Source organism: Populus euphratica, unplaced genomic scaffold (genome assembly GCF_000495115.2).
Source record: "Populus euphratica unplaced genomic scaffold, PopEup_1.0 scaffold182.1, whole genome shotgun sequence".
NCBI lineage: Eukaryota > Viridiplantae > Streptophyta > Magnoliopsida > Malpighiales > Salicaceae > Populus > Populus euphratica.
Window position 1 is genome coordinate 158550 of NW_011500063.1, and position 18558 is coordinate 177107.

The 18558-nt window shown below is 34.5% G+C and overlaps 2 protein-coding genes across 3 annotated transcripts; one reads left to right on the plus strand and one right to left on the minus strand.

Annotated features, from left to right (window-relative positions):
* The first annotated feature begins 80 nt into the window (after positions 1 to 80).
* LOC105108100 (beta-galactosidase-like) lies at positions 81 to 9189 on the plus strand. Of its 2 annotated transcripts, XM_011002263.1 has the most exons (18): positions 81 to 289; positions 380 to 537; positions 1156 to 1395; positions 1660 to 1806; positions 1965 to 2043; positions 2527 to 2710; positions 2810 to 2875; positions 3410 to 3649; positions 4027 to 4233; positions 4334 to 4637; positions 5125 to 5284; positions 5431 to 5539; positions 5938 to 6073; positions 6191 to 6246; positions 6330 to 6629; positions 6727 to 6849; positions 7811 to 8491; positions 8817 to 9189. In XM_011002263.1, the coding sequence occupies exons 2-18, from the start codon at positions 408 to 410 to the stop codon at positions 8985 to 8987; spliced, it is 3333 nt and encodes a 1110-aa protein (XP_011000565.1). In that variant the 5' UTR covers positions 81 to 289; positions 380 to 407; the 3' UTR covers positions 8988 to 9189. The 2 variants fall into 2 exon arrangements, with proteins under 2 accessions (XP_011000565.1, XP_011000564.1); XM_011002262.1 differs by having other exon boundaries at positions 81 to 537.
* A 254-nt stretch (positions 9190 to 9443) lies between these two features.
* Positions 9444 to 16826, minus strand: LOC105108132 (LRR receptor-like serine/threonine-protein kinase ERL2). The gene is made up of 5 exons (XM_011002324.1): positions 16792 to 16826; positions 16379 to 16726; positions 15149 to 15570; positions 14832 to 15060; positions 9444 to 9837 (listed from the first exon to the last, which is right to left on the minus strand). Exons 1-5 carry the CDS (start codon positions 16824 to 16826, stop codon positions 9444 to 9446), a joined length of 1428 nt encoding a protein of 475 aa, XP_011000626.1.
* Between the last annotated feature and the right edge of the window lie 1732 nt (positions 16827 to 18558).

Below are 18558 nucleotides of genomic sequence, written 5' to 3' on the forward strand. Positions count from 1 at the left end.
TTTCCGTTTCTTTTTCTATAAGATAATTTCTTTCTTTTTTCTATTATATATAAAAGTAGTTGCTAGTTATTTTAGTAAATGAAAAGCTATATCAATGGTGGAACTGAAATATTTGGTAGATTGAGGCCTAATCAAAACTTACACGATAATTAGAGAGTCCAATGTAGTTTGCCAAAACAAATCTGACGCTTGTCAAAATTTTATCTACTCTTCACTGCCCCCACATCGTCTACAACGTTTTCGTCATTTTGAGTTTCTGTTTCCTAGTTCAGTTCAGTTCAGTTCGTTGGTATATCTTCTTCGCTTCCTTCGTCTCTCTTTCTCTAACACATAACACTGTGTCTAAATGTTTGATCCTTGTTGACTGTCTGTAGTGTAGACTGTAGTGTTCTTTATAAGGTCTCAGAATGACATCTGTGGTAGCACAAGTGGTGTCTCCGGTGGAAACTGGACATAAAGTTTGGCAAGATCAGTCTTTTATTAAGTGGAGAAAGAGAGATCCTCATGTCACTCTGCACTGCCATGAATCTGTTGAAGGTAAAGGGAGAAAAAAAGTAAACTTTTAGACACCCTGTATCTTGGAAATTTTGGTAGTGTCCGTAGACAGTGCTCTTTTTGTTGCCTTTAATGTTATAATTGATTGATATATTGATTATTTTTGTGATGAGATTGATTCTATGATTTAATTGAGTGGGGTTTAATTTGAACTGGGTTTCGATATTTTGGCTTGGTTTTCAATTTGATTTCCCAAAATTTTGGTAAGACTGATTCTGGTTCTTGCATGGACAATACTTGGTCTTCTCAGGACTTTTTTCGATTTTTTTACTTCCTGGTTTTGATTGATTTCAAGTTTAATGAAATGATTCTCAAGGTAAATTGTAATGTTGATTTTGAGTTTTTTCTATCTTGTTTCTGTCTTGTTTATATATGATTGTATTCTATCCTTTGTGTTTTTAATTTATTTTTCAAGTTTCTGATTTTGTTTAGCATCTATTTTGTTGCTTGAATGGATGATAAACTGATAATTTTGGAATTCTTGTTTCCTCTTTCATGTATTTGTTTGAGTTTAATTGATTGTAGAATGGCTTTAATCTGATTTTGCTCAAGAGCTTGTATCTGGTTTAATTCTCTCAGTTTTATGAAAATCTGGCATAGGATCTCTTAGATACTGGTATCAACGCAACAAAGTGGATCATTTGGTATCTAATTCTGCTGTTTGGAATGATGATGCCGTTCAAGGAGCTCTTGATTGTGCAGCCTTTTGGGTTAAGGATTTGCCTTTCGTTCAAACTTTGTCTGGCTTATGGAAGTTTTTCTTGGCTTCAGACCCTGCAAGTGTTCCTAATAAATTTTATGGCACTGCATATGAGGACTCAGAGTGGGAAAATTTACCTGGTAATTTCCATTGAAGTTGAATATTCTCTGTTGATTTTCTTGTTCTTTGTAGTTTTGAACTTTATAATTGATCATCAGAATAGAACCAGTCCCATCCCGCTGAAGTAGGGTTCTAATAGGTTGCAGTAAATCATAATAACAACTGCAACAAAAAATAATTTTCTTTATCTATCAATTTATTATTCTGGATTATATGAAATGTGTAACACTTGAACATGTCCTTCCATGGTGATATCTCATAACTTTTCTTCCTCATTGGACCAGTCCCTTCAAATTGGGAGATGCATGGATATGATCGGCCTATTTATACCAATGTAATATATCCATTTCCAGTTGATCCTCCTCATGTTCCTGATGATAATCCTACTGGGTGCTACAGAACATACTTTGATATTCCTAAAGAATGGCAAGGTATGATCTATTTGTTATGTACTAGCAGTCTTAGCTGATTATTGTGTCTCCAAATTATACCCGTTTCTGCTGCTTTTCAATGTATATGAATAGAACATTAGATTCCTGGAATATCATATAATTTATCTGTCTGCATTATGTTAATTGCTGTATGACAGGTCGAAGGATTTTATTGCATTTTGAAGCTGTTGATTCAGCATTCTGTGCTTGGATAAACGGGGTTCCTGTGGGATATAGGTATCTAATGCACACTTCTTTGTTATTTATTTATTTATTTCATTTTGGAACTTGCATGTCTTTAGGTGACCATAAATCTTCCTGTATTTATCACTTCTCGTTCAGCGTGGTTGCGGTTGCTTTTCAAATCATTTTTCGTGCTAAAATACATGTCAATGATATTTTTTTTATTTTTTTAAAATTATTTTTGACATCAGGACATCAAAATGATTTGAAAACACTAAAAACATATTAATTTGAAGTTAATAAAAAAATTTCAAATTTTTTCAAAAGCACTTTTGAAACACAAAAACAAACATTTTAGTACAGTTGAGTAAATATTGACCTTACAAGTGATTTATGTGGACAATTTATTCAATTAAATTATGTTACGTTGCCTATGCCATGAATTGCAGAGATTAAAAAGGAATGGGGGAAATCCCACAATTTGATTGTTCTTTCATGAAACCCAGTAACAAAAGTTTTATTATTCTATCACCTCAGTCAGGATAGTAGGCTACCTGCTGAGTTTGAAATTACAGATTACTGTTATCCATGTGGTTCTGGCAAGAAGAATGTTCTAGCTGTTCAAGTCTTTAGATGGAGTGATGGGTCTTATCTTGAAGATCAAGACCATTGGTGGTTGTCGGGTGTTCACAGAGATGTGCTGCTTCTTTCCAAGCCTCAGGTTTTTTTTCCCTTTCCCTTCAATGTTTTTAAAGCTTGCTGTTGTTTTTCCAGAGTGAACATAATTAGGGACAGTGTTTGGAAAATATTTGATATGCAGGTATTCATTGCAGACTACTTTTTCAAATCAAACCTGGCTGAGAATTTTACTTATGCAGATATACAGGTTAGTGCTTATTGATGAAATATTAACCTGCACCTCTTCTTGCTGTAAAGAATGTAGGAAAACATACTTATTTCCATTTACTTTGATGATATTGCATGCTGTTGAGTTATGCTTACTTTATCTGAGTGAATTTGGAGTTAATACTCAAGGGTGTGCCCCCTGGATCATGTTGCATGCTTATTGACTCTATTTGACTCATATTATCTGGAGAGTTCTGATAATAATAATATACATTAAGTGATCCTGTTTTTGGTTGGCCGGGGGAGAAGAGGGTTGGAATATTATAATGTTATAGTTTTCTGGCCACCTTCTGCGGCTGCCCATTGTTCATGATATGTGGGGTTGTTCCTCTGGAACTGTTTGTTAGCCTTTCTACTTTGTGTTAGGTAGCTGGTACCCTATTGGTAAATGGGAAAGGAGTACCCTAGCTTTGTCCCATTTTATTACAGTACCATCGTTTTTGTAGGTTTAACTGGGAACAAAGTTGTTTGTGGGAGGAAAATTTGAGTTTGATTCTGTGAGCTTACCGTTCAGGTGGAAGTGAAAATAGAAAGCTCTATAGCAATTCCTAAAGAAAAAATTCTTGCAAACTTCACCATAGAAGCTGCATTATATGACACTGGAAGCTGGTACGACAGTGAAGAATCTGCTAATCTGCTTTCATCCAATGTCGCTAATTTAAAGCGTACTCATTCCCCTATGGGACTTCTAGGATTTTTGGGTAATGTTCTTGAAGGGAAACTCGAAATGCCCAAGCTTTGGTCTGCAGAGCAGGTGAGGAACCTCAATTCTCATGGATTTTCTGGCAACTTGATATGTTTCACAATTTAGTTCTACCATATTCTTGTTGGTTGTACAGTGAACATGATATTTTATTTTTTAGTTCTCCTTTAGGTGGTTGTTTGAAGCATAAGAAGATAGATTACTTGAGCAGAATATTAATAAGTTTGAAAGAATAAAAACTCTGCTTTTCTTATATGATTTTCAATATAATTTATGGACACTTAACCTTTTCTCAACAATCTTTTTAGATTTACGACTTCCCACATTTTTCAAGAGATTCTGGCATGGCTTCCTCCCCTATCTTTTCTTTGTATGACATTCATCATCTGATGTTCTGGATTTTGGTGTTTGCTTATGTTAATAAACAGCCAAACTTGTACGTTCTTGTTCTCTCCCTCAAAGATGCAACTGGACAAGTAGTTGACTGTGAATCATGCCTAGTGGGCATCAGACAAGTATCAAAGGCTCCCAAACAACTACTTGTTAATGGACATCCAGTTATAATAAGAGGTGTGAACAGGCATGAACATCATCCACGTGTAGGGAAGACAAATATAGAGTCTTGTATGATTAAGGTCACTTCTTCTCCTTCCTTACTAGTTAGTTACCTCTGCTTTATTGGTTGGCGATTTATCTGGTTTATAATGGAGATGTTGTCTATTCTTCTGCCTACAGGATCTGGTTCTAATGAAGCAAAACAATATCAATGCTGTGAGGAACAGTCATTATCCCCAGCACCCTCGTTGGTACGAGTTGTGCGATCTTTTTGGCATGTATATGATAGATGAAGCCAACATTGAGACACATGGTTTTTATCTTTGTGAACATCTGAAGCATCCTACTCAGGAGCAAAGTTGGGCTACTGCAATGATGGATCGAGTGATAAGCATGGTCGAGAGGGACAAAAATCATGCATGCATAATTTCTTGGTCCTTAGGAAACGAGGCCTCATATGGACCAAATCATTCTGCTGCAGCTGGTATCATATAAAACTTCTTTTATGTATATCTTTGAGTGGTGCTAGCTATGTCCACAAATCTAAGCAATTGCAATATTTATCATATAGGGTCATCTAGTGTCAGATTATACTCGTGTCCCTCTGTGTGTGTCAGACTTGAGCGTCTGTGCACTATTCAAGAAATCTTGGCACCTAATAGCATTTAGAGAAACTAATTGTTGTTTTCTGTTTACATTACATTTTAAATGCTGTAACTTAAGCTTCTCATTTATTCACATGGAAAGACATTGAAACCATGGAAATGGTTTTACTAAAAACAGTATGGTGGTCTTCAGCAATTAAAAATTTACATGGATAAGAGATCATTTAGGTTAATTTGTTTTTATATTTCTCATAAGTTGCATAGTGTTGTCAGAAGATTTGAAGTTTTACATAAATAATGACTTGTACTATTCAATTCCTTTTTTCTCATTAGTTTTCTACTTCACTTACCATTCTCTTTCATTAGGTTGGATTCGTGAAAAGGACACCTCACGGCTGGTGCACTATGAAGGAGGGGGATCCAGAACAACATCCACTGACATTGTGTGCCCGATGTATATGCGTGTTTGGGACATAGTGAAGATTGCAAAAGATCCTGCTGAATCACGTCCTTTGATATTGTGCGAGTATGTTACCTCTATTCTTTTACATGAGTTACATTGACCCCTTGACTGTTCTTAGATTACTTAATTATACTGTGTAGTGCTTCTGTTAATCATGGTAGTGACTTCATTTTGTCTATTCTTGTGTCCTTGTGATATTGAATTGTCAGGTATTCACATGCAATGGGGAATAGTAATGGGAATATACATGAGTATTGGGAAGCAATCAATAGCACATTTGGTCTACAAGGAGGCTTTATCTGGGACTGGGTTGACCAGGTTTAAAATCCTTTTTAGTCCTTAAGAAATATTTCACAATATTGAGATCATGTGAGAAATTGATTTTTTTCCATCTTAGGTTAGCTAAAATCTTTAGTTTTTATTTTGAAAATCATCCGCAACTTGCAAGAACAATCTTATTTCTCTTAATATTGGTCCACCATACCATGCGCCGAATAATTTTAAAAATAGGATGAAGACTACAGTATCTGTTATGGAATATGCAGTTGTTTAAGAATATGAATTCATTTTTCATGTTTTTGATAAGGTGCTGTCCGTTTAAAAGCCTTAGTTTGTGATAAAGACCATAAATATTTGCCACAAAATATTTATTTTTGAGAAAAATGTTTTCAAATCTTTTTTATTTATCAAATCTAGTGTTTGCATTTTTCCTGTAGGGGTTATTGAAGGACAGTGGAGATGGTACTAAACACTGGGCTTATGGAGGTGACTTTGGGGATACACCTAATGATCTGAACTTTTGTCTGAATGGCCTTACATGGCCGGATCGTACTCCTCATCCTGCACTGCACGGTAAATTTATTTTTCTCATAATGAGTAAGCATCTTTGTACTTTATTTCATCTTCTAAGATGATACCTAGACCTTAAATTTTGTTCAAATCATGAATCATGTTAGTTATTGTTTGCAGAAGTTAAGCATGTTTATCAGCCAATCAAAGTTTCTCTAAAGGAAAGCAGAATAAAGGTACTGGCATGTTTCACTCAGGTTCTGCATATCTTCCTTTGAAAAATCTCAATTTCGTATCTAACTGAAATTTGAATTTGCAGATAACCAACACCCATTTCTTTCAAACAACACAAGGTTTAGAGTTTAGCTGGGCCACCCAGGGTGATGGATATGAAATTGGATCTGGAATTCTCTCTCTTCCACCGATAGAACCTCAGAGCAGTTATGAGTTGGAATGGGAGTCAGGTCCTTGGTATCCTCTTTTGGCTTCATCTTTTGCGGAAGAAATATTTTTAACAATAACTACTACACTTCTGCATTCCACACGCTGGGTTGAAGCTGGTCATGTTGTTTCATCTTCACAAGTCCAGTTGCCTACCACAAGAAAGATCTTACCTCATGTAAATGCTCTTCCTTATACTTAATTGGATAATATCATTTATGCTCAAAGATTTTTACAGCTATGCTTTCTGGTTTGCAAATGGCACTGGCTTCCAGGTTATCAAAACTACTGATGCTAAAGTCTTAATTGAAACTCTTGGAGATATCGTTAAAGTCAGGCTGCCAAGCTTTTGGGAGATAACATGGAACATTCAAACAGGAAGTGTTGAGAGCTGGAAGGTATAGCATTGCTTTTGTGAATTGTTCCAGTGTATCATGTTCAGTACATTGACACTAGATACATAAATAAATGAATTTCTGGTTCTCTTCTTTTTCGATGTTTTTCCATACAAGTGGAGCCTGGATGTATCTAACTACGTCTGGTATGTGATTACTTTAATGAAACCACTTTCACAAGTGAAAAACTCATTTGGCAAGAAACGCCTTCTTACAGAAGTGCATTAAAACAACAGAATACCAAATTGTAATCAAAGTAATCGTAAACTAATTTTGAAATTCATCTTGGAGTACATGTTGTCAGTTGACCTGTCTATTATTGAAACACAAGGTTGTAGCATAATTTCTTTTAATGCATGGAGGAACTATTCTCTGATATGGAGCAAATGAAAATGATGCAGGATCTTGTTTAGCAGTTCATATGAACTGTAACGCTCTTTGCGAAGAATGTATGTTTGGCATCTGCGTGTTCTATCATTTCTGTTTGTTCCATTAATAATTGGAAGGGCAAGTTTTCGGCAGACCTGGGGTCTCAAATTTAAGCCAAAATGACCTCTCTTTTATTGAACAAGCTGTGGTGTAATTTCTTTGTAATGCATGGAACATTTGTTCTTTGATATGTCTCTGATTCATGTGTTGGTAGTTCATAGGACCTGTAAGTTCTTATTTTCTTATGACCTCATAAGAAGTTTTTAGCTAAATCATGTCCCTCCCTCCCTCCTATTGCTTCCTAGATATAAACAAAGCTCAGAATGCCATCTAAAGATTTCCATTTGAATTTCAAGTTTTCAGGTTACCTTGAAGACCTCATACAAATGGAATGAAGCACATTATCATTACCTAATAACAACTAGATATTCTTAACATTTTTCTGGAACAGAATTTATATTTCATCCTGGACCTTGCACAGATAGGCATTTTTAGCTGTTCAACAAACTGAGTTCCAAAAGTGTGGTGATTGTAGGTTGGAGGAGTTCCTGTTATGAATAAAGGCATATTCCCATGCTTCTGGAGAGCACCAACAGATAATGACAAAGGTGGAGAGAAAAAAAGTTACTACTCTAGGTGGAAAGAAGCTCGTATTGATAGCATTGTATATCACACAAAAAGTTGTTCTGTGAAGAGCACGGCCAATGATATTGTGAAAATAGAGGCTGTTCATGTCGGTGCCACAAGTTGTGAGGAGGGCTCATCTTCACATTCAAATGCTTTATTCACAGTTAATATGATCTACACAGTTTATAGTTCCGGGGACTTGATTATTGAATGCAATGTAATTCCAAGTTCTGAGCTTCCACCTCTGCCTCGAGTGGGAGTTGAATTGCACTTGGAGAAATCAGTGGATCAGATTAAATGGTATGGAAGAGGGCCATTTGAATGTTATCCAGATAGAAAAGCAGCAGCCCATGTTGGGGTCTATGAGCAGAATGTCAGTGACATGCATGTTCCTTATATTGTTCCTGGAGAATGTTCTGGTAGAGCAGATGTTAGGTGGGTGACCTTTCAGAACAAGGACGGAGTAGGAATCTTTGCTTCAACTTATGGCAGCTCCCCACCAATGCAAATGAGTGCTAGTTACTATTCCACAGTAGAACTTGACCGAGCGACACACAAGGAAGAACTTGCTCAAGGAAATGACATTGAGGTAAATTACACTATCGTCAATTGTTGAATCTATATTTTAATAAACTAGCGAGTATACATATATTGGACTGGTCCATTCCAAAAATCGATCTACATTTAATTCTCCAACCTTCACATGCATGCATGGCCATGCGCTTAAAATTGTCATTTAACGTTTCCTCAACAAACAAAGATGCTCTTGGAGAATAAGTTTGTTCTTGCTGACGTTGTTAGTTCATCTGCTTATTTTTGCCGCCACTTGTTTACCATTCTAGTTTTCTCTCATATGCCACTATTTGGTCATTTGTCTTGGATTATGTATTTAACTTAACGTGTTTGAATTTCAGGTGCATCTTGACCACAAACATATGGGAGTAGGTGGAGATGATAGTTGGTCACCATGCGTCCATGACAACTATCTTGTTCCAGCTGCGCCGTACTCCTATTCTATCAGGTTGTGTCCTATTACTGCAGCTACATCTGGCCTTGAGATATACAAATCCCAGCTTCCGAACTAATCAAAGCGGAACTTATTGGATTGCATCACTAAAGACTTGAATGGAGATTGATTATGTAGGTCTCCATCGATAAGAATAAGATATTATCCAGAAGATCATGATTTGTTTGATTAGGCTGCCTTCTAATGCAATGCTAATTTCAGTGGTCCGCTGCACATTAATGTTATTTCCTCAAGTTTGTTTTCCCTGTTATATTGGCCTACCGATCCTCGTTCTAAACTTGCCTCTTTTTTTGTTGTTCCTCCCATGCAATGGGTGGACTGTAGGGGTAAGGAAAAAAATAAAAAAATAAATTTAACTGAGAAAATAAAAAAAATTAATCAAAAAAATTAAACCATAAAAAAAAATCAATTAGAATATTTAAAAAAAAATCTATTTTAGTTTGATTTTCAGTTTTATCTTGGATAACTTTAACAGAATTGGTTCAGTTTGATCTCCAGTTTTATAATGTTTAAATCAGACAACCTGAACTAAACTGATTCTGTCTGTAAATAAAAAGAAGGCTTTTCGGACAGCATGCCATTCAGTTTCGGTGTTTAGGCAGAGGGAACGAACAACTTCTCTTTTCAAGGAGGACTCTGATCTATCCTTCACATCAAGATGCCTCTGAATATACCTTGCAAGAGCTAGGTGTTGAGCTTCCTCTTTTAGAGTCCCTCTTTTTGAGCCTCTACCAAGATCATAAGCATGCTGGAGAAAATCCCAGGGATAGTAATCTCTCCCATGACAATAGCGGCATTTGTAAAATGAACCTGAAACTCTAACTCCAATTCTTTCCTTCTTCAAATCTTTATAATGCCTTTCTTCATACTTATAAAACTCGGACTCTATTGTGTTCCTTTCTTGTGATCTAAGAGACATCATTAACCCTCCAAGGCTTATAAAGAAAGAAGTTGTGATATTGGATTCTTGATCAAAAAATGGAATTGAGTGGTTGTTGTAAATTACAGCCTCTTTACTATTCTGTTCTTTCCCATCAGAAATTGTGCTAGCTCTTTAAACTTCTTGGCTTTCTGAGTATGTTCTTAGCAGGGCCATTAAAACCTCCAATTTTGATCCGATTTGATCAAGCTTTTTGTTTTGTTCCTGCCATTGTCTCTTGTATTCAGCTCTAAACATTTGAATTTCATGATTATTAATTTGACCTTCCTGTACGTACTTGGATCCTTGTAATTCTCTTTCTTGATTGCTGTTAGCACCTTTTTTTTTTTCCATTGGAGTATTCAAGATTCCTTTAGAATTGGCTCCAACTTCTTTTCCTGCCATCTGAGTAGCAAGAAACGATTGGAACTGATTTGATAGCGTTTCAATTTGAACACTAATCTGATCAGTCTTCCTACTTTGTTCCTCAAGCTGCTTCTACTATTTATTTTGTTAATCGTTCAAGGACTCCTGAAATTCTTTTTGAATGATCTGTATTCGTTCCTCTAGTTTCTTGTAGTGTTCATCCACGCTTTTAACCATGGTGTTAGATCTTAAGGCTCTGATACCAATTGTTAAGGTTTATTAACGAGGAAAGAAGAAATGAGGTGAAGAACAGAGCAATTGTTTAGAGAGATTTCGAGAGAGAAGAGTTGAGACTGAATTTTCTTTATTGTATATATTTCCCCCCAGCTGATAACCATGATCATGGTTTTATAGTAAATGAAATAAATACTAACTGGCTAGTCTAACTAACTGAAAATAACTACTAACTATGACAGCTATAAGCCTGTAACAATATGCTAACTAATTATGGCTAACAACTAACAGAATTAACAGTCCAGCACGTTGCGTGTTGCAGATCTTGCACCACCTTTAGCTTCTTCTTCCCATATACTGCACCCGCTCTTAGTGACTAGGTACGTAACACCCTAGCAGACTAATTTGGTATTTTCTTCATTCACGAAGGACGAGCCACCCCCTCCCAATTCCATTAATCCTAGCAAGCTAATTTCCTTCACACTTCACATAGCCGCCCCCTCCCTCGAAAAGTTTAGAGACACAGACAGTGTATTTCTTCTCCTCCTCTGTCCTCAATCCACAGTGTCACACCCAGTTCTAAGATTTTCATCAGTCAACGAACTTAGGCTATTCTTCTTTCCTCGCATCTCGAAAGAAACAGCCGTGCGTGAGGTGGTGAAACTGTTACCGCTTCCAGAGCTTCTTCAATCTATTGCTTCTATCAAAGCAGGTTACATTGCTCGCCAACAAGTAACTGCATTTTGATCAAATTCACCCTTTATTTTTCAATTTTTTTATGGATCGTATTTCAGTTAAATTGATATTATTATTTTATATTGTTTTTATTTTTCTATTTTGATGTGTTAATTATTTTAAATAATGTAAAAATGAAGGTGGAACAAACACAATCTGGATTGGAATCGTTGTCCTCTTCTCAAAAGACGATCAATCAGCCACGAGAGAACTTCATTTTTATTGAAAAGTATGTCCTCGTTTTGCTGATTCTTGTTTTGTTTTGTTGTTTTTGGTTTGATTTAATAATTGATTTTTTGAGTTTGTTATTTGAGATGGGTTAATGCTTGTAGTACACGTCCTTTTGTTATCAATCAGCTACGTTATACCTATCGATTTTGTTCTCATCTTATAAGGTTGAGTAGCTTCTCTGCAACAATTCCTGTTTCAACATCTTTTTAATATCAGGCCAAATTAATAATCTTAGATCTTTTTCTGCTGCTTCTGTTACACACGTTAGCATGGTTTTGAATTTTGTATAGCTCTCAGTTACTCACGGATGTACTATGTATTCACACAGGTTGTACACAGTTTTGAATTCTTCTTGCCTATCTATGTTAAAACTTAACACTGGCGATAGACAGAGGAATTTGTTACTTAGTGACTGTTAAAACATCAATAATCCTCGTTCACTTAATTTTCATGTTCTTTTTCTATGATCAAACCTGCTCTTATTTCATGCATTTGGTTGCTGTTTGAATCTTTTTTTCATGCTCTGGTTAGGTCTGTTTCATTGTGTGTCATTGTCGATATTTATTGTTGTTAATGTGCTTCAACCTTCAAGTTTAGTTGACTGTCTATTATTATTTCTACTGGTTTGTGCGGTCTTAATTTCAGACTTTGTAGTTTGGTTTTTGAGTCTGTTATTTTCTTTTTTGGATGTTTCTAATTGATGCTGTGCTATTTTTTGGGTTTTTTTTTTTACCTATAGTTGTTAGCTGTTGTATCATGGCATTAATCATTATGCCATTTTTTGGGTTTTTAAGTCTTTTATATACTGTATATTTCAACATGCATAAACATTAATATATTTTCATTTGATAATTATATATGAAAAATCTTTAAAATTAAAATGCTTCATCTACTGAGAATAAATAATAATTAGTTCATAAATTGATACATTTATTGAAAATATATAATAAAAATATTATTTTTTATTTTTATATCTTTTAATTTAATTTATCATCTTATAATTCTAGATTTTGAATTTCAGGAATCAAAGTACAATGTTCTTGATGTGCTTTTTTATTGAAATGATATGCAAATGAAGATTTATTTTTTTAGCTTGAAGTGTTTGATGATAATGTTATCTGGTTTTTTTTTCTTTAAACCCTTTGAAGAAAATAGTTTGTAATTTGAAGTTTAACTTATTGCTGTGTATTATTTAAACTTTTTTGAAAAAAATTAGAAAGGTAAAAATTTATTGAACTTATGATTGACAATAACAATCTAATACAAATGAATATTCAGTAGCAAAAAAATTAAATATACTTTGGAATGTTCTAGGAAAATTAGACATTATTAATATCAATTACAATCTCATCAAAAGCCCATTAATAGCCCGTTACAAAGCCCGAAAAAACTTGAAAAAAGAACATAGATTTTTTCAGTTTTGGACATCAAAAATAGAACCGATACTGGTCAATTTAGACCGGTTTTCATTTTTATTTTTTGGTTTGGTTGTTTTTTAAAGGTAAAAACTAAACCGAACTGAAAATGATCACTCCTAGTGGACTACATACATAGAATGCAGTTGACAAACTAGATATATATAAAAAAGTTGCAAGAGAATTACTTTTCTCCCTTCTAATTCTTATGGCCACCGTGACTCTTCCCTCGTCAAGCTTAGAATTACAGTTTTTGATCTTGTGTTTTTGGGTTTAAAAAAGGTATAAGTAGCAAGTAAGTGATTCTCTCTCATTTTATTTTTAATTATGATTTGTTTATGGAAGGATTATAAAAAAAAAAAAAAAAGAGATTGGGGTTTATAAGGATTAGAAGTTTATATTGTTAAGATTGATTTATGATTATTAAGGATTTAATGTTAGGTAATTAATTAATATGTTGTTAGAAATAAGCATTTGTGAGTTGATTTATTTAAATTAATTTTTATAAGTTAAGAAATTCATTTTAACCTTGCCGAAAAATCTGGACAGAATGGTCTTGAGGTTAAAGATGACCAAATTTTATTTTGGTCATTGATTTATGAAAACTTTAGTTTAATCCCTAAACTTTAAAAAAATTACAATTTGATCCCTAAATGTATTTTGAGATTCTGGAAAGTGTTATTATGAGGTTAAAGATGATGAATCAGTTTGGTCCTTAAAATTTTAAAAATTTACATTTTATTTCCTAAACTTTATAAAAATTATAGTTCGGTCCCAGGCTCATACTAGACAGAATTGAAAGTGGTTTACGGGTAAAATTTCAGTATGGTTATGTATTTATAGTTTGATCTAGTTTTGATAAAAATACATTTTGGTCCTTGTTTTGAATAATTATCATTTTAGTTCTTAAACCTAGGAGACTAAATCTGGTTTTCTTTTATGTATTAGAATCTTTTATTTGCATTGGTTTGAGTTGCTTTTGAGTATATTTCATATCCTCAATAGGTTTTTTGGGTCTTTCATCTAATATTATTTTTAATCTATATTTTTCCTAGTAAGTGGAATAATCTTTAATATGCATATAATATAAATAAATATGTATGTTGATTATATGATGAGCATGATTGGTTAATCTCTTTAATATTTATATATGTTGCTTTATTTTTCGAGAAATCATCTATTTTTGAATTTGCACTCATTCTGTCGAACTAAATTCTATTTGATATAATATACATTTCTTTGATGATTCTTTGAATATCTATTATGACTTGATATTAGGACTTATCAACAATTCTATGCTAACGAAGAGTAGTAAGCCTATATGTACATAATATTTTATATACCTAGCTGGTGAGAGAGACATTAGCCTATAGCGATTGATCATCCCACAACGATCACCTTCAGGTGTTATCTGATTATTTTTAAGTGTCATCTTGTCATCATCGGGTGTCATTTGATCTCTGACATGTATTCCACTACTTTATGATAACATATTTAGTATGTATATGTATATCAAGATAAATCAACTTGCAAACTATTAATATTTAAAATGTATATTAAATATTATTCTCTCACTGAATTTGTTAAGCTCACCTCTCATTCTTAATATTATTTTAAGTTCTTAGTTTTTACAGAAAGTGGACTTTGTTGAGTGTACTTACTTCTTCAGTTTTAGTTGGTATGTCTTGCTTGTTTTACGAGGCTTTCCTTTTAGTTTTGAGTTGATATCTTATATGCTCCACTATTACTATGTTTTGATTAAGTTTAAATCTTAATAATGTAATGAGTATTATGGATTATTGTTTTTGTTTTAATTACTGATGAAGAGTTTTAAATTATCTTTTGATTTCACTAGTTTTGAATGATATAATATTTCTGAAGATTATGAAATGCTATGTATTTTTAAATAAATTGTTCTTTTGAGATATTTATTTTGAGGTTTAGCGTATGTAAGGTGTTATTTTGTATATAAGGTGTTATTTTGACAGTATTCCTGCATTACCGGTTAAGACTCGAGATTCGGGTTGTGATGCTCACATTGAACCAGTTAACGTCGGAACTAACATCCCCTTCTATCTCTTCTAATATAATCATTATTTGTACCATCTGCAATGCGATTCTTGGAAGTCCCACAGTGACCTTTGTTGCCAGTGAAGCTGGATGAACTGAAGCTTTGCAATTGAGTGCTCGAGGAATTCTTCCGCTCAAGTTTGTAGGATAAGTACAAGTGACTAAAAAATGTCAACTTGCCAGGCTTAGAGGGATGTCACCATAGAGGATTCTGAAAGAGGTCAAGAGATTATAGCGATCCCATATCACCTTCATCCTTAGGAATTTTTCCTTCCAAACAATTATGTGACAAATTTAGTGCCTGCAATTCCTCAAGGCTTGTTACTTCGTTTGGAATCTCTCCAGATAAATCATTGAGGGAAAGATCTATACTTTCAAAATTGAGAATACTGCTATATTCAGCTACTCTTCCTTTCATCACAAGAAGCGCACTTTCTGAAGACAATTTTACCAAATCAATGAGGCCTTTAGAACCATTCATCTTGTTCATGGAACTAAAATGGTTGATGCAGTTCGGTATAGTTCCATTCAAGTTGTTATAAGCAAGATCCAAAACTTGTAAAGAAGCTAGATCACAAAATTCTACAGGTATTTGGCCATCAAACTGATTTGCATGAAGATTTAGGATCTTCATACTTGAAAGTTTCCCCATCCATGTTGGAAGGTTCCCTCTGAAATTGCTGACAGTAAAATCCAATGTCTAATTGGGTACAATTTTTCAGTGACAGGAACCTTGCCAGAGAGGTGGCTATTTTGAAGATGCAATGTAGTTAGGAATATTGCCACTAAATTAGCTGTCACTCAATTTTCATGGCTTCCAAATCTCGCCAGTTCTTTTAACAATCCAGATCTCTCCAGACAAGAAGTGGTTTCCAAGAGCATTCTATTTCTTTGGCTCATCAATCTTGCATGAAAAAATCATCTCAACCTCAAAACTTAAACTATTCCACTTGTATTTGATAAGAACCAATATTTATAACACAAGAAATTGGAAATGTACCGTCACAATGAATTAATGAAAAGATCTAATCCAATAACGCCGGACGATATATGATGCAGCGGGCCATTCAAATTATTCGAACCCCTACAAGTTTGTTAGATGAGAGGTCAAGGCTAATCAGGTTACCGATGGCACTTGAATTTTTACCTTGAAAATAGATGTCCCCTAGTTCGAGGAACTCAAGATGGCTGAAAGAATATAACCAGTTGGGTATTGAAGAGATAACCTAGTGAGAAAAAATATGCGTAGTTCTGCTAAAGATGGAGAAATGTTTATAACCTCAAGCCAATCAAAGGCTTTGATAAGGTCCGCATTACTGAAATCAAGAAATTCTGGAGAAGAAAGACCAGATAGCCAACGTAAATTGTCAGCATGGGTTTCAGGATCATTACCATTGAGATTAAAATGTTGCAGATTAGAGATTCCCATGTTCATGAGGGATCATTCCTCCTATTCTAGCATGAGAGAGACCAAGGTACCTTAGATTCCTCATGGAGCCAAGATACTTGGGGATGTGAATTCCTCCAAAATCATTGTTGCTTTGGTCCAAGTACCTCAAATATTTCAGGTTTAGCAAAGAAGAGCTAATCTTGCCGCCGAGCTTTGATCCACGATTATCTTCCAAGTCAACAGAAGCAGTGGAGGCTAAATTTACATCATAAGAAATGTGGGTTCCAAGATAAAGCTCAAGAGCATGGCCAGTTAAGTTCTTGCAAACAACTCCAGACCATCTACAGCAATCCTCATCACTAACCCAGGATGCAAGCCGGTTTGAAGGGTCGGTGAGATCATTCTTGAACTTCAAAAGGGCACCATTCTCACTCAGCCTGCATCCTGCACTGGAGCACCCACAGCAGAATCCAAACTAATGGTAGCTACTAACAAGTGCAACCAGAACATAGGAATTATGATAGCAGAAGTAGTCATTGATCTTTTCATGACCTTTCGAAGCGAACTATATAGAGTAAATCATGTCAGAGGAGAACTACCCACTATAATATATACACTGGTTCACGCAAATGACATTCTCTCATTGTAATTAAAGGTGAAATAAACAAGACTAGACGGTGAAGTATTTGACATGTAGCCAACTGACCACCTAATGACGGGATATTCAAGGTGAATCCATAACTGGTTTAGTAATTACACAAGGTCCATGTTCATAAATTCTTCATCTTAATTTCGTATTCGATATTCGGTGAAGTATGTACCAGTTCAATGGATAGAGCCGATTCTAACCGGATTTTGAAGTATGTACCAGTTCAATGGATAGAGCAGATTCTAACCGGATTTTTGTGGGCAGGATGTTCTGCAGACAGCAAAATTTTACAAAATATGTTAAGAACAGCAGGGCGGAAAATTGAAAGAGATTAACAGTCATTTATCCATGCCAGCCCATTGTATGGCAGGAAAGGAAGTAAACCAGCACTCTACAATATATATATATATATATATAACTACGCTCAAGAGCTAAATTACAGGGGAGAGCCTGTTTAACTTAAAGTTCTCAGTCGATCGCACACTGATGTATTGAGAAATGCAAGTGATAGGATTTGACAAAAAATATCCTTTCTTCTAGTTGAGTGCTAGCCTTTCTTTTCCTCATTGTGATAGTTGTGTTTACAAATGTTTATTTGAAATCTGCGTGCAGCAGTAGCTTTCAGCTTTAATCCTGAACCTGCAAAGGCTACTCAACATTGGCTAGACCGTGGCATTTGGACCAGTTTACACTTGGATGACATAAGGCTTGCATTATCTCTGGTAAGCATGTATATGATGATCTTCTCTGGGTAAATTCTCTACCCTATTTTCTGTTCATGTTCCAGACAGCTAGAAGGGAACTCTGATATGAGGTGTCTGGCTAGTACTCTCTTTTTTTCTTTCTCGGGCATGCTTTCACTGAAAAAATAGCTATCCCACGAACATTTTTCATTGGCCGAGTTGTTCTGCTCGCATCCAAAATCAAAGAAGCTCTGCAATCACCTCTGTTTCTTGTTTTCTGCCAAGAAATAAACAAAAGTAAAATATTTGTGTCACATAGTATTGTCATGATACCTGATTTTGAGTTCGATCCCGTTCAAAGTTTACGTTGCAGGTTGAGGGTTGATGGGATCAATTCAATTTTTATTTTTTTTTGAAAAACAAATTCAAAACAAAGTTGTTTTGGTAAGAAAATAATAATGTCGGGTTCTTAACTAACCCAAAATTAGAACATTAGATATGCCATTTTTATTCAAGCTTGCATTTCTTGTACTTACTTCTTAATAATATAAAGAGTAATTCACATCATGGATATTCATCAATCAATGATAAGAATAACTCGTTGAAAACAAAAAAAAAACAAAAAATTAAAAAAGAATAATACAATAATGCTCCAATTTTCTAGAAATTGGTGCTGGGAAAAGAAGAACTAGAAGTTCAGGTTCAAATATGATATTTCTCCGTCCAAAAAATTAAAAAAACTGATTTTTTAAATTTATATTGAATTTGAAAAACATATTTTAGAGGTTCTCCTCGGTTTTTCTTTGCAATTTGTCTGCCATTTTTTAAATGAAGAAAAAACATGGAAAATACTTTTTTTTCTTTTGTATATAAGCGCTTTTTAGCAATGTAAGAAATTAATATTATTTTTTTATATCATCTCATTTTTAGTTAATGT

Coding starts and splice junctions, on each gene's coding strand:
- LOC105108100 (XM_011002262.1), top strand. CDS start 408: ATGACATCTGTGGTAGCACAAGTGGTGTCTCCGGTGGAAACTGGACAT. Junction 1,396..1,659: donor AGAGTGGGAAAATTTACCTG/GTAATTTCCATT, acceptor TCATTGGACCAG/TCCCTTCAAATTGGGAGATG. Junction 6,630..6,726: donor CAAGAAAGATCTTACCTCAT/GTAAATGCTCTT, acceptor ACTGGCTTCCAG/GTTATCAAAACTACTGATGC.
- LOC105108132 (XM_011002324.1), bottom strand. CDS start 16,826: ATGACTACTTCTGCTATCATAATTCCTATGTTCTG. Junction 16,727..16,791: donor ATCATAATTCCTATGTTCTG/GTTGCACTTGTT, acceptor TGCAGGATGCAG/GCTGAGTGAGAATGGTGCCC. Junction 15,061..15,148: donor AAAAATTCCTAAGGATGAAG/GTGATATGGGAT, acceptor GACATTTTTTAG/TCACTTGTACTTATCCTACA.